At 37.1% G+C, this 13,450-nt stretch overlaps 1 protein-coding gene across 1 annotated transcript; it reads left to right on the forward strand.

The window, feature by feature from the left end:
• Positions 1 to 11,046: 11,046 nt before the first annotated feature.
• LOC100773362 (vomeronasal type-1 receptor 4-like) lies at positions 11,047 to 12,048 on the forward strand. The gene has a single exon (XM_027434284.1). The coding sequence runs from the start codon at positions 11,047 to 11,049 to the stop codon at positions 12,046 to 12,048; it is 1,002 nt and encodes a 333-aa protein (XP_027290085.1).
• The last annotated feature ends 1,402 nt before the right edge of the window (positions 12,049 to 13,450 follow it).

The following is a 13,450-nucleotide window of genomic DNA, read 5'->3' on the forward strand; positions in this document are numbered from 1 at the left end:
GTGACATGAAAATTGTCATTATGAAGGGAGGTGAGGTCACAGACTTTTGAAGCATTGTCTCAGACTTGAGCTGCCCTCCTCTCTCACAGTGCTAGTTATGGTGAAGTCAGGATATGTGTAGTGAGTCCACAACAGTGTAGATATAAGAAGCCAGGGGAGTGAACTATATTGCAGAGTGTGTTTCACAGCCAGAATTGAGGAGGCCTGTGTGAGAGCTTATGTCTGATAATGGGAATCTCAGGTAGAAATAGGTTTGTAGAACATAGAGGGAAGGCATAAGGATTACCACATTGTTAAGAGGTGAGTGAGAAAGAGAGATATAAGTATTTCTAATCTTATGACAGTCCCTGTTTTTAATCTTTCTGTAATGTAAGTCACCTACTGAGGGAGACTGTAGGTAACACCATGGTAATACATTCCATCTGTGAAGATGCTCAAGGATTATGGTAATAAGTCAATGTGATAATTTGTCTTAACTCACATGATGTGTAGACTAGTTTGTGGGTAATATTATTATTATTGGGGATCACACGAAGAGTTAGAATAGAAATACAAGAAGTACACAACCATGGGAAATTGCACGATGTCCATCTGATTCAAGAATAAAATGTATTTTTACGGAAAAGTACATTTACATGTTGTAGAGGTAATTACTGTGTCTGCCTTGAGTGATACCTGGTAAGATGACTGTTTGAAACTTCCTTTTAACTTGGGAAGATGAATCTGAAGGGAAAAGTACCAGTAAGAGTATCAGACAATGACAGCCAGGTCTATATGTGTCTTGAGTTAGTTATAGTGAAATGTTAAGCATAACTTCATTCCATGGCTGACTTCTCTGATTATTGTTGCTGCTAATGGAACACATGGCATTGTACTTGATGGTTCAGGGCCACTAATCTCATTTGTGTCCACACTTTGTTTTTTTTTTCTGTTTAGCAAATGTCTACATTTACCCATTCTTTTTAGGCATCTCACATGTATCTCTTTTTTAGTGAATTATAAATGATAATATAATCAGTTCACCTATATAAGAAATAGCAAGTACATACAGAATTTTAAACGAAATATTTTAGTAGCTTAAGTTTTTTTTCACATGCACATGTACTTTATGTAGTATTTTCTACAAAATAATTATATTAGTAATTCATCTGTAGTTACCACCCTAGACTTTACCCATCAAAGATAACAATGAATATTTCTGTGGACATCCATCAGGTCCATATTGTCCTTGTGAAAGGAAACTCGGAAATGGCACAGCTTTCTGTCACATCAGAGCATACTTAGAATATTGTGTTTTGGTAAAATAATTAAAGTCTTATATGCACTTGTCATTTGCCTGTTGAAAAATGCTAGTGTAACAAAATGAAAAATCATATTTAAAAAGATTATATTATCTGTTGTGATTTGGGGGGCATGACTGATTTTCTGCATGTATTTATGTACACTATGAGAATGCATTGTCTACAGAGGAGGGAAGAGTGTGTGTGAACACTCTGGAACTAGACTACACAGTTTAAAGCTACCATATGGGTGTTGGGAAAGAGCACTCAGTGTTCTTTACCACAGAGCCACCATTCTAGTCCCTACAAATGAAAACTTTCTACAACCAAAATCATATAACACAGCAATGAAGTAGACACAATGTCAAGTGGGGAACACAAACTGCATATAGACTTTGGAATGTTTGTGAAACTGTCTCATGGCTTTTTTGACCAGACTCGGGTGACTCTGTTTGCTCCACACTAGTAATGTTCATGCCCTTTCAGTTTCTATTCTGACACAAACAGATTTCAGATTTAAAGAGGTGCTTACCACATGTGTGTATATATGGTTTGGTCTTGAAAGTTGAAATAAAAAAATGAGCAGTGACTCATTATTTATTATTATTGTTGAATCCTTACACTTAGTACTAAAAATTACACTGTAATGATAACTCTTTCTGTCAGCTGCCTGGGTTCTGCTGCTGCTTTAGGGCCCCCAAATAACACACAGAGTCTTATATTACTTACAACACTGCTGGCCAATGACTAGGATTTCTTAGTTGCTAGCTCAGTCTTTATTATCAACCATAACTACTAATCTATACAGTTTTATAGGGACTTATCTTACTGAGGACGCCGGCCTTAAGTGTCATCTATTCCTGTGATCACAAGGCAACTTCCCTCTTTCCTACATTTCCCAGAATCCTCCTTCTCTTTTATTCCTGCGTATCTTGCTTCCCTATTGGCCAACAGTGCTTTGTTTATCAACCAATAAGACAAACATACACACAGAAGGACCTCCCCATCATTACACCTGTCATTTCTTATGATATCAGGATGCAAAAGGAAGAGTGTATAGATGAAGAACTCTTGACACAGTAGAAAAACTTAGAAATCTAACCAAAATCCATAGAAATAGAAAGATCTATGAGTGACTATGGACAGGGTTTTTTTAAAACATGGCTCAGTAGAGGTTACCAAGGTAATTGGACAAAACTTTACCATTTGGGTCTCCATGCTCTCACTAGGTCAGGTCAACTGTTTCTGCCGGTTTCTCCAGCACAGTTTTGCCTCTTTACTCATCCCTCCTCAATCTCCGCAACTGGATTCCAGGAGTGTGGCTCAGTATTTAGCTATGGGTGCCTGTTTCTGCTTAGATCAGCTACAGGATGAAGGCTCTAGGAATGGCAACCAAGGTAGTCATCAATCTCATGATAGTGAAAGGGCATCAAAGGCAGCTTCTCCATAACTTTATAGATTCTTAGTTGGGGTCATCCCTGTGGATCCCCTAACTTTTCTCCTGTGCCAATCCTCTCTCCAAACCTATCCTGGCTCCCTCTATCAAGGCATCTCCTTTCTTGCCATCCTCCATTCCTCCACTATCTCAGTTATAGTGGGAAATTACCAATACAGAGTCAGGCAGAAATATAAGGGTATTTAATAGGGAAAAGCCTTACTCACAGAGCGACCTAGCCAGCTGGCATGGCAGCGGTCTGTACGCAAGCCCAAAGGAGACACCGAAAGAGAAAACACAGTCACACTACATCACCCTGAGCACGTCCTTGCAAGAGTGGTCAGGCACATCTGTAGCCAGCCCCTAAGTACGCGTGGCTACAGCTTCCCCTACAATTCCCCTTTTAGTTTAAAAGCTGATTAAAACTTAACAGTTTAAAGTATCCAAAATTAACAACCATAAAGGTAAAATATAAGAAGATACAACAATCTGCTTATGTCACATCCTAACTATCTATTTTAACTAAACCCTAAATTCATCTGAAAGAGGTGTCCAAGCCTGAACTCCTCCTTCCAATCCCAACCGTAAACAATAGGAAGCTTTCCCTAACTAGGTATATACACTATCCTAAGTGACAACAATGGGGAAAGGGGGGTAACCTCCTACAAGTTACTTCCTGCTGAAATGGGATGATGATAGTCATGTGGGGTCCTGTAGGAAGAATATATTAGTGTAGTAAAAGTCTTGAATGGATTGTATCCAGTCCAGGCTAGATGGGATTCTCTTGATAGAAGATCTCGGTTGAAATCCTCAACTTGATTGAAGTCAGTATCCTAAGCTTTGGCTGGAGTGTCAGTTGAAATGGAGCAAGTTGTATCCAGTGCAGTCAAGGAGCTGTGGCCCATTTTCTTTCCAAGGTGTCCAGGGATTGCTGTCAGGCAGGTCTTCATTGGCTGTGTGGAACTCAAAAATAAACAGCAGAGAAATGTTTGCTTGTGTATGTACACATGCTGGGGAATGCAACCATGAGAACATAACAATTATGAGAGGGTGTACACCTTGAGAGAAAGACCCAAGAAAAGACAATACAGTTCCCAAATTCTTCTTTTATTTTGTGTTACATCAATTGGCTTCTTGATACAACACAGAAACACATGCATGGATTTTAGAGGAGGAAAGCCAAATCCTCCAGTTCTCTCCTGTTCTCCCCCTCCCCTTCTCGATTCTCCATTTCCCACCTCTCTCCTCCTCCCATGCTCCCAATTTGTTCAGGGGTTCTTGTACCCCTCCCCTTCTTCTGGGGACCATGTGTTTTTCTCTTTGGGTCCTCCTTGTTTCCTAGTTTCTCTGTCAGTGTGAATTGTAGGCTGGTAGTCCCTTTCTCTGTCTAATATCCATATATGTGTGAGCACACACCCTGCTTGTCTTCCTGTGATTGGGTTACCTGACTCGGGATGGTTTCTCTCAGTTATAACCATTTGCTTGGGACTTTGAAGATTTCATTGTTTTTTTTCCTGTGGTGTATCACCCCATTGTGTAAATGTAGTCCATTTTCTCCATCCATTCTTCAGTTGAGGGGCAACCAATTGCTTGCAGTTTCTGTCTATTACAAACAAGCTGCTATAAACATAGCACCTTGTTGTATGAATGCATTGGATCTTGAGGTAGACTGATTCCCATTTTACTGAGAAACTACCATACTGATTTCCAAAATGGTTGTACAAGCTTGCACTCCCATGAGCAATGGAGGAGTGTTCCTCTTTCTCCAAATCCTCTCCAGCATAGAGTGTAATTGGTGTTTTTGATTTTAGTCTTTTTGACTGCTCTGAGATAGTAACTTAGAGGTATTTTGAGTTGCATCTCCCTGATGGCTAAGAATGTTGAACACTTTCTTAAGTGTCTTTCAGCTATTTTAGATTCCTATATTGAGAATTCTCTATTTAGTTTGCATCCCAATTTCAATTGGATTGTTTGGTGTTTTGGTGGGTGGCTACTTATACCTATTGTTCTTAGGTTTGGGCTTTTTCTGGATATTTTGTTTAGGGATTTGTGGGACTTAATAATTTCTTTGGTCAATGACTTTATTTCCTCTAGTGAGTCTTCAAAACCTGAGATACTTTGTTCTATCTCTTGTATTCTATTGGTTATATTTACATCTGTATTTCCTGATCATTTACCCAGCTTTTCTATTTCCAGCATCCCCTCATTCTGTGTTTTCTTTATCGTTTCTATTTCTGCTTTCATGCCTTTTTCTGTTAGAGTTGTTTCATTCACTTGTTTAGTTGTTTTTTCTTGGCTTTCTTTAGATTTATTTAAGAGATTTGTTTATTTCTTGAATTTTTTGGATTGTCTCTTCCTCCATTTCATGTAATTTTTTTTCTTCCATTTTTTTAAGGGATTTCCTGGATTCCTCTTCAATGGTGTCTATCATCTTCATAAAATAGTTTTTAAGGTCCTTTTCTTCTGTTTCCTCTGTGTTGGTCTTTTCAGGTCCTGCTGGTGTGGAGTCTCTAGATTCTGGTGGTGTCACATTGGTCTTTCTGTTATTGTGTGTGTTCTCATACTGTTGTCTTCCATTCTTTCTTGGAGTGGGTGCCAGTGGGGTCTCTCCCTCTCCTCTAGTTTCTTGGCAGCATGGGTGAGCAGAGACTTCAGTGTCTGCAACTCTGGATTGTCAGGCCGCCCCTGGTGTTCTCTCACTGAAGCAGAGGGCTGAGGGCAGTGGGTGGGCCAAGACTTGGTGTGGCCAGACTCAAAGTTGTCCATCCTGCCAGTTTCAGTCACTCTATGCAAGGAGATGACCCAGGATGATCCTAGGAGGGGGATGGTGGGAGTGGGAACCCAAGCAGAACCCACACTGACCTCAAGCAGAGGGTGGGCTATTGATTCTAATTTTAAAGAGAAACTACTAATTTAAAATATTTTGCAATGGACTAGATTTCTGTATATTGTAAGCAGATTTTATATATTGATACAAATTTGAGACTAATATTGTTAAAACTTATTATACATATGTTTCTCAAATTTTCCAAGTTAGTGTACCTATACATCTTATTTAACAATGTAATGGAAATTTCTTGTCATTGAAAGTTATTATTACCAAATATATAGAATAATAATGAAATGCAGGTTAGTGATTGTCACTAATTACAACTGAGTTTGTAATCACATAATGTATGTTTACAAGGTTAAACAGAGACATAATTTAGAAGGAGAGATGATCTCCAAGCACTTTAGAGATTACAGGCTATTTTATTAAAATGTTTTAATAACATAGATCTTTTTTAATGACAGTGACACACGTCAGCTCCTAGAAGTACCAATCTACTACAAAAAGATTATGGGCATTGAAGAAACTCCACATGGAGTCTACTTTCTTTGTGGAATTTAAGCCAATAGGCAAGAAAGTTTGTTTCTTTTAGTTTAATTGTATTCCTAAATATGCATCTTTTTTGAACTCCTAAAATGTAAAATTTTTCTTTTTTTCCATTGAACATACATCTTTGGTATGTATTAAGACATACACATATGCATATTTATGTGTTTATAATATATATCTATGTAATTTTTAAATTTAGAAATTTTCTGTGATTATTAGATCTTAAGAAGAATTTTATAGATTATTTTATAGTCTATTAAATATTGAATCATGGGATCCATAAATAAGGATAGTTAGACATTTTTTCATGACTCTAACAATTTTTTAGTTTGTCTTGTTTAAATTTATTGCTATGCTTTCACTTTATAATGGAACAAGCACCTCAATTTAAAAACTGAACCAAAGCTAAATGTGGCAACACACGTTTTAACTACTAGCATATTGGAGGCAATAGGGGATGAAATTCTGTTAGTTTTAGGCAAGCCTGTTCTGCAGAGTCAATTACAGAATGAACAAAGATACATAGACTTATCCTCAATAAATAAACAACAATATATATATATATATATTATATTGCACATACAAATACATAAAATAAAAACTTTAGAATAAATGAAAACTGAAACAATTAATGATTAATAGAAGGAATATAGTGTAAGAGTTTGTGGTATAGTAGAACTTTCCAGAAAGAACAAACAACAGAAAATACTCCACATATCAACAGACGACAGTGTATTAAACTACAAATTTTCTGCTCAGCACAGCACTCTACCAGAAGCATGCTCTGAGAGCCCCCGGAAATTTGAGAACATCTTTCTCAGCTTTACTTCAGATAAAGAGCTAATAGCCAGTATTTACTAAGAATTGTAGAAACTAAATATCAAGGAAACAAAATTGCCCAATATAAATGAGTTAATGAAATAATTCTTTTTAAACAAGAAATACAAATGGTGAACAAAATTTTTTTTTGGTTTTGTGAGATAAGGATTCTCTGTGTAGCTTTGGAGCCTATACTGGCACTCTCTCTGGAGACCAGGCTGGCCTGGAATTTACATAGATCTGCCTGACTCTGCCTCATGAGTGCTGGAGTTAAAGGCATGTGCCACAAATGCCTGGCACCAATAAACATTTTAAAATGTATTCATCACCATCCTAGTCATATAAATAAAAATATTCATTAAAATACTTGCAAATTCAATCCAGGCACACATCAAAAATAACACCTGCTATGATGTGACCAAGCTGGTTTAATCCCAGAGATGCCAGTTTTGTTATTTGTATAGAAAATGGTCAATGTAATCTACCATATAAACAAACTGATAGAAAAATAACCACACGATTATCTTGTTAGATGCTAAATAGCCTTCCCAAAAATCCAATACCCCTTCATAATGAAGGTTCTGGACAGATCTGGGATGGAAGGAACATACCTAAACATAATAAAGCCAATTTTTAGAGCCAACAACCAGCATTAAACTAAATGGAGAAAAACTTATATTGATTCTACTAAAATTGGGAACAGGTCTAGGCTGTCCACTCTCAGCTTAACTATTCAATACAGTACTCAGAGTTCTAGCTGGAGCAATAAGACAACAATAGGAGGAGGGCCTGGTCCTGGCCCAACATATTGTGCCAGACTATGTTGACTCTACACGGGAATCTTTAGCAATGAGGGGGCGTGGACTGGGGGACAGGTGGCAGGGGTGGGATGAGGCCAGTGGTGTTGAGAGCAGTGGTGAGAAGGAGAACTGTGGTTGGAATGGAAAATGAAATCAAAAAACAAAAATCAAACAGAGGAAATTAAAATTTAGGGTGTTTATGAACACATGTCCTAAGGAGTGGGTCAGTAAGAAATGAAATGACAGCAGACTTGATTAAAATACATATGCATTTGTAAAACACTCAGATATTTTAAGTAATAAAGGTTAAAAAAACTTCTAAATGTGAAGTATGTTGGTTTGTGTTGGAAGAAGTCAGTGAAGTGTGGAATCCAAAGGGGCAGAGGGAATTTTCTCACTTTCACATGAATCTGTGAAAGATTTTAGCACCTTCCACAGGAGACCCAGTCATCATTCAGGGATCATGAAAACTCAATGTCTCTCCCTAACACCTTATCCCACTGTGTAAATACACAAGGAACTCTAAAATATCTTTGCTAATTAACAGCTGGAAATCTTTATTTATTGATTAGTCTCCTACACCTGGTGCTGTCCTTGTCACTGAAGGTGAAATGAAAATTGCAGTTCTGGAGGGAGGTGAGGTCACAGAGTCACAGACCTCTACATCACCCTTGTTCTAACTCTCCCACACTGAGGCTTATTAATGACTCTGGATCTGCTCATTGAACCCACCAACCTGGGGAGACAAGAAGCCAGGTGAGTACTGTGTATTTCAGTCTGAGTGGTAAAATTAGAAAAAGAGAGAGGCCTGAGTAAGTGTTCATGTCTTGTATGGGATCTTGTTTAGAAACAGATCCATTGACTAGACAAAATGCACAAGAATAAATTGCATAGCCAAGAGATGAGCTAGACAGATCCAAGTTTTCCTAACCTTGTATCCATTTTGTTTCTTAGTATAACATATGTTTCCCATGGATTTGGACTTGAGTAAGAGAAGGGTATTTCAGCCCAAATCACTATCTAAGGTTTTTAATAATAAGTCAATGTGATAATTCACTTCAGCTTACATGTTGTGTAGACTATATCTTCAGTAATAATTATTTTGAGTTTATTTCACTGTGGCTTCATGCCATAGACAACAGTAGACTGAAAATTTAAGTGGCACACATCCCAGAGAAGAGCAGGATGTGTCCATGATTGTGAGTAAAATGAGTAAAAAGTATTCATCTGTGATAGCACATTTATGTTTTGTTTATAGAAGCAGTAACTGAATCTCTAGTGAGTGGCATTTGGTACCATGACTTGTTTAAAGCCTCTCCTCTTGAACTTGGGAAGGGAAAATGGAAGGAAAGTTTCAGTATGAGTGTCAATTTTATCTAGGGTCAAATTTGTGGAGTTATTTCACCTGGTTTCAGCATACTGTAATATTAATCAATACCTGAAAGTGCATACACTCACTGGATATTTTCATTGATATTAGAAGACAGAGCCTTGTGCATGGTCTGCCAGGGTTCTATCCGTTGGACAAATCTGCCTTAACACTTAGCATGGACAATGTTAGCACTGGGCAGCATTTAATGCTCACACTGTACAAAATTATAGGTTTTACATTCATCTGATTTCACTGTATCATCACATATCTTATTCTCGGTGTAAATTCATTATACATTTCATTGTAACAGACAGTTTAATGAAAGAGTTAGCAAATATGTCAGATGTGTGTTAAAAATCCTTAAATCATGGAACTTTTCTGGAAGAGAATGTAGATCTCTGTAAACTTGAGTTCAGCGTGATTTGCATAGTGAGTTTTGAGACAGTCGGAGCTACAAAGTGACTCCCAGTTTTGTAAAATAATAATAAAGAAGAGTGAATAAATGCTGAATTTTCAATGAAATGTTGCTGCCACCACTGCATTCCCACTGTGTTCTTTTTACTTCAATTGTCAGTAAAATTCACTGTTGTAGTATGGACACTTGGCTCAGTTAAATGGGTAGGAGCCGTTTTAGATGATTCTATGATTGCATCAATAAAGAAAGAAACTTAAAAAAAAAGAAATGTTTTAGCAACTTAGTGTCCATGTCATGGTATCAGCTTCTAATCACATATTAGTGATTCCTTTTATATGTTTTCCAGATTAATAGTGTTAGTAATTCCTCTATGTACATAACATAATCATCATCCCAGAAATGTTAGCAATTCATATTCTTGGTGACATCATAAAGAACAGGTCCATCCTGTACTTCTGAAACCAAACTGGGAGATGGGACAGTTTTATGTCAGGTCAGACCATCCTGAGAACAATGATCACTGAAGCTCTAGACTTTGACATTTACCTAACAGATAATACTTCATGTAAATGTGTAAACTTATTTGTTCAATATTTTTCTTTATTTTGTGTATTAATTCACAACTGCTTCTCCCTACTTATTCAATGGAATCTCACCCTAATTAAGAGGGCTTCAGACACATTCTCTGGAAGGAATATTGTGTCCTGAGAGTCTTCACCTTTTGAACTGACCGGCTATCTGACTCAGTGCCTTATCTTCTCCCATTTAGAATCCAGAATTCTGATTAGGCCACATTATCCCATAGTTTCAACAGGGATTGAACATTCCTATATTAGCTTTCATTCTTCAGATGGTGACATCATCCTTACCATTTCAGCTGATGTATTTCTGGGGGCTATCATCCCATTGAATGTCCACAGTGCTCTAAGTGTCCTAATCTGAGTGTCTATTTATCTGTGTTTTGTCTATGTGGTGTGACTTGCATAAATGGTAGCTCTTAACATAATATAGTAGTTGTTAATTGAACCATCATTTGAATACATTTTATTCTTTTAATAAAATGTTCTTATGTAGCTGTAGAAATTACTAGAATAATATTAATTTTTCATTTATCAGATTTTAATTGAAATGAGATATACTATAAGAATTGGTATTTTATTTAGTTTGATACAAGTCACTGAAATTGTTTTCTTTAACACCATAGTTAGAAAATGGAAGTTTATTCTCACTGTCTTCACTATGCTTCCTGGTATTGCCTCTTATACAAATTGCTTCTAACAGGCCAAATTAAATTTCCCACAATGTGACATAGTCTGTGTTTATGAAGGCAGATAACCAATTCACATAGCATGATGAGGCCTTTAGCCATCTTAAAGTCTATTGCATTGTAAGTAATAATTGATAGTATCATTAACTTGTTATGTAGCCTAATCTGGTTTGGTGATTTCGCCTCTCTGTAGATTTTGGGTTATTAATATTTTTCATTCACTTGGACTGGAGAAATATATTTGTACATTATTTAAAGAGAATCATGCACAATAGCAGAATGTATTTCTGGACTCTGATCATCAAATTAATTTTTTTGTCACTAACTACAACTGGAATTCTGGGAAATTTCTCTCTGTTTTACTACTATCTAATCTGCTATGGAGACAGCAAATTAAAGACTGTAGATTTGATTCACATTCACCTAATGGCAGCCAACACCCTGATCATTCTCTCTAAAGGAGTGCCCCACACGATGGCAGCTTTTGGTTTGAAGCAGTTTTTAAATGATATTCAATGCAGATTACTTTTGTACATTGTAAGAGTTGGCCGCAGTGTGTCCATTGGCATCACCTGCCTCTTGAGTGTCTTCCAGGCTGTCACCATCAGTCAGAAGGAATCCTGTTGTAAGGATCAAAAAGTCAAAGCTGCTAAGTACATTGGCTGCACCCTTTCCCTTCTCTGGGTCTCATACATTTTGATACATTTCATTTTCTTGGTGAATCCACTCATGAAATGGTATAGTAACAATGTGACAAGTAAACGAGATTTTGGACACTGCTCTACTGCAGGGCGGGATGGAATCAATGACTCACTCTATGCAGCATTGGTGGTGTGCCCTGAAATCTGCTTTTCATTGCTCATGGCTTGGTCTAGTGGCTCCATGATTGTCATTCTGTACAGACACAAGCAGAGGGTTCAGCACATCCGTAGACCTTGTGGTTCCAGCAGAACCTCCCCTGAGTCCAGAGCCACCCAGAACATCCTGGCGCTGGTGTCTACATTTCTGGCTTTTTATACTCTCTCTGCTATCTTACAAGGCTGTGTGGCTCTTTTGTCTAATTCTAGTTGGTGGCTGGTGAACATCAATCGAGTCACTTCTCTGTGTTTTCCTTGTTTTGGACCCTTTGTTCTTATGAATCATTACTCCATGCCAAGTCTCAGTTTGGTCTGGATAAGGAATGTGAACACACTCATTCTTCAGTATGTAAATGATATAATACTTATGGTATCCAGTTGTTTAGTCACCCATCTCCCTCACAAAGTCAGTGCAGAAAGTTAGGTAGGTAGTGCCCTGTCCTTTAAGTATTAATGTAAATGACATGTCTCAGAGTTTTGTCAGCTGGTTGAATTAGCTGTCCACATTAGCCTTTCTCACTGTATGAGGAAGATTTCACTCTTCAACTTTCAGCTTTGTCTAGCTGATGTATAAAAGAACTAGCAAAATTGTTCTCAATCAAGCTACCCTTCTTCTGGCTTTCATTTGTCCAGGGCATGCTGAGTGTTGGTTAATTCACAGAAATCTCATGGGTCATAAAGTCCTTCTGCAAAGAAAACTAATACAGTGGCTGGCCTGGAAGTTGTACTTCAGGAGTCCCTGTCTATTCACAACTGTTCATGTCTTCAGCACTACCAGTAAACTTCTTCAGTCATAACTTCCTACATACCCTACTTTCAGCTGCTATAGAGACAATCACCTGGGCTTGCTCTGAAGCTTGTACCAACAGTCTTCAACAACATCTCCAAACAGAGGATCTACCCCAGACCACTTAGTGAAAAACTATTTTCAATATTTTACCTCATACAGAAATTGAGTGGAAATAAATGGTGGTTTGATGTTATCTTTATTTTTGGCCAATATTTTTGAGAAATTTTGCATCTATGTTCATCAGGGAGATTAGAATATAAGTTTCTGTTTTTATTATTGTGTTGTTATCTGATTTGGCAGCAGTATAATGTGGACTTCATCAATAAAGTTTGAAAAATATTTGATACATACATTATAGAAATCGATATTGAGGTTCTTCACAACAATAAATAGAACTGATATATGTCCCAACTTTTACCCTCATGGAAATATACCAAGAATACTCGATTTATTTCCATAGAAAATTGTGCCGACCCATGTTTATAAGCTGCTCTAGGTACATGGAAATTGAGCCAACATTTATATCCATGAATATATAAATCAATAATCAAATTTGTGCTCATACATAAAATGGTATACTCATAAACTATTGTGAAACATGAAATCACAAAATTGTAGGAAAATTGAAGGACTTATAATGAATAATATTAAGCCAGGTCTTACAAACTCAGAAGACAAGTCACATGTTGTCTTCCTATAAGGTGTGGATCTGCATATGTGTATACTTGAGTGTAACTTTAATTTCAGGTTTTGAAAAAAGACAAGGAAAAATAATGTTAGGCAAAGGTAAGGAAATTAATTCATGAGTTATGGAAGAAGATATCAAGGTAATTATATTTTCTCTTGTGAACTCTGCCATTTATTCATCCTGTGGTGGATAAAGGCATAAAAATATAGTTGGTAGAAACAGTGTAAAACCATGAACAATGCTCCATGGCTTCATCTTAGCTTTCTGAAGTATGTAGATCTAAATTGAAATAAAATGAATTTGGACTTGGCCAAGTGTTTTTTCTTTTCTAGATTATTTATTTAAATT

This window comes from Cricetulus griseus, unplaced genomic scaffold (assembly GCF_003668045.3).
Source record: "Cricetulus griseus strain 17A/GY unplaced genomic scaffold, alternate assembly CriGri-PICRH-1.0 unplaced_scaffold_11, whole genome shotgun sequence".
NCBI classification, from domain to species: Eukaryota; Metazoa; Chordata; class Mammalia; order Rodentia; family Cricetidae; genus Cricetulus; species Cricetulus griseus.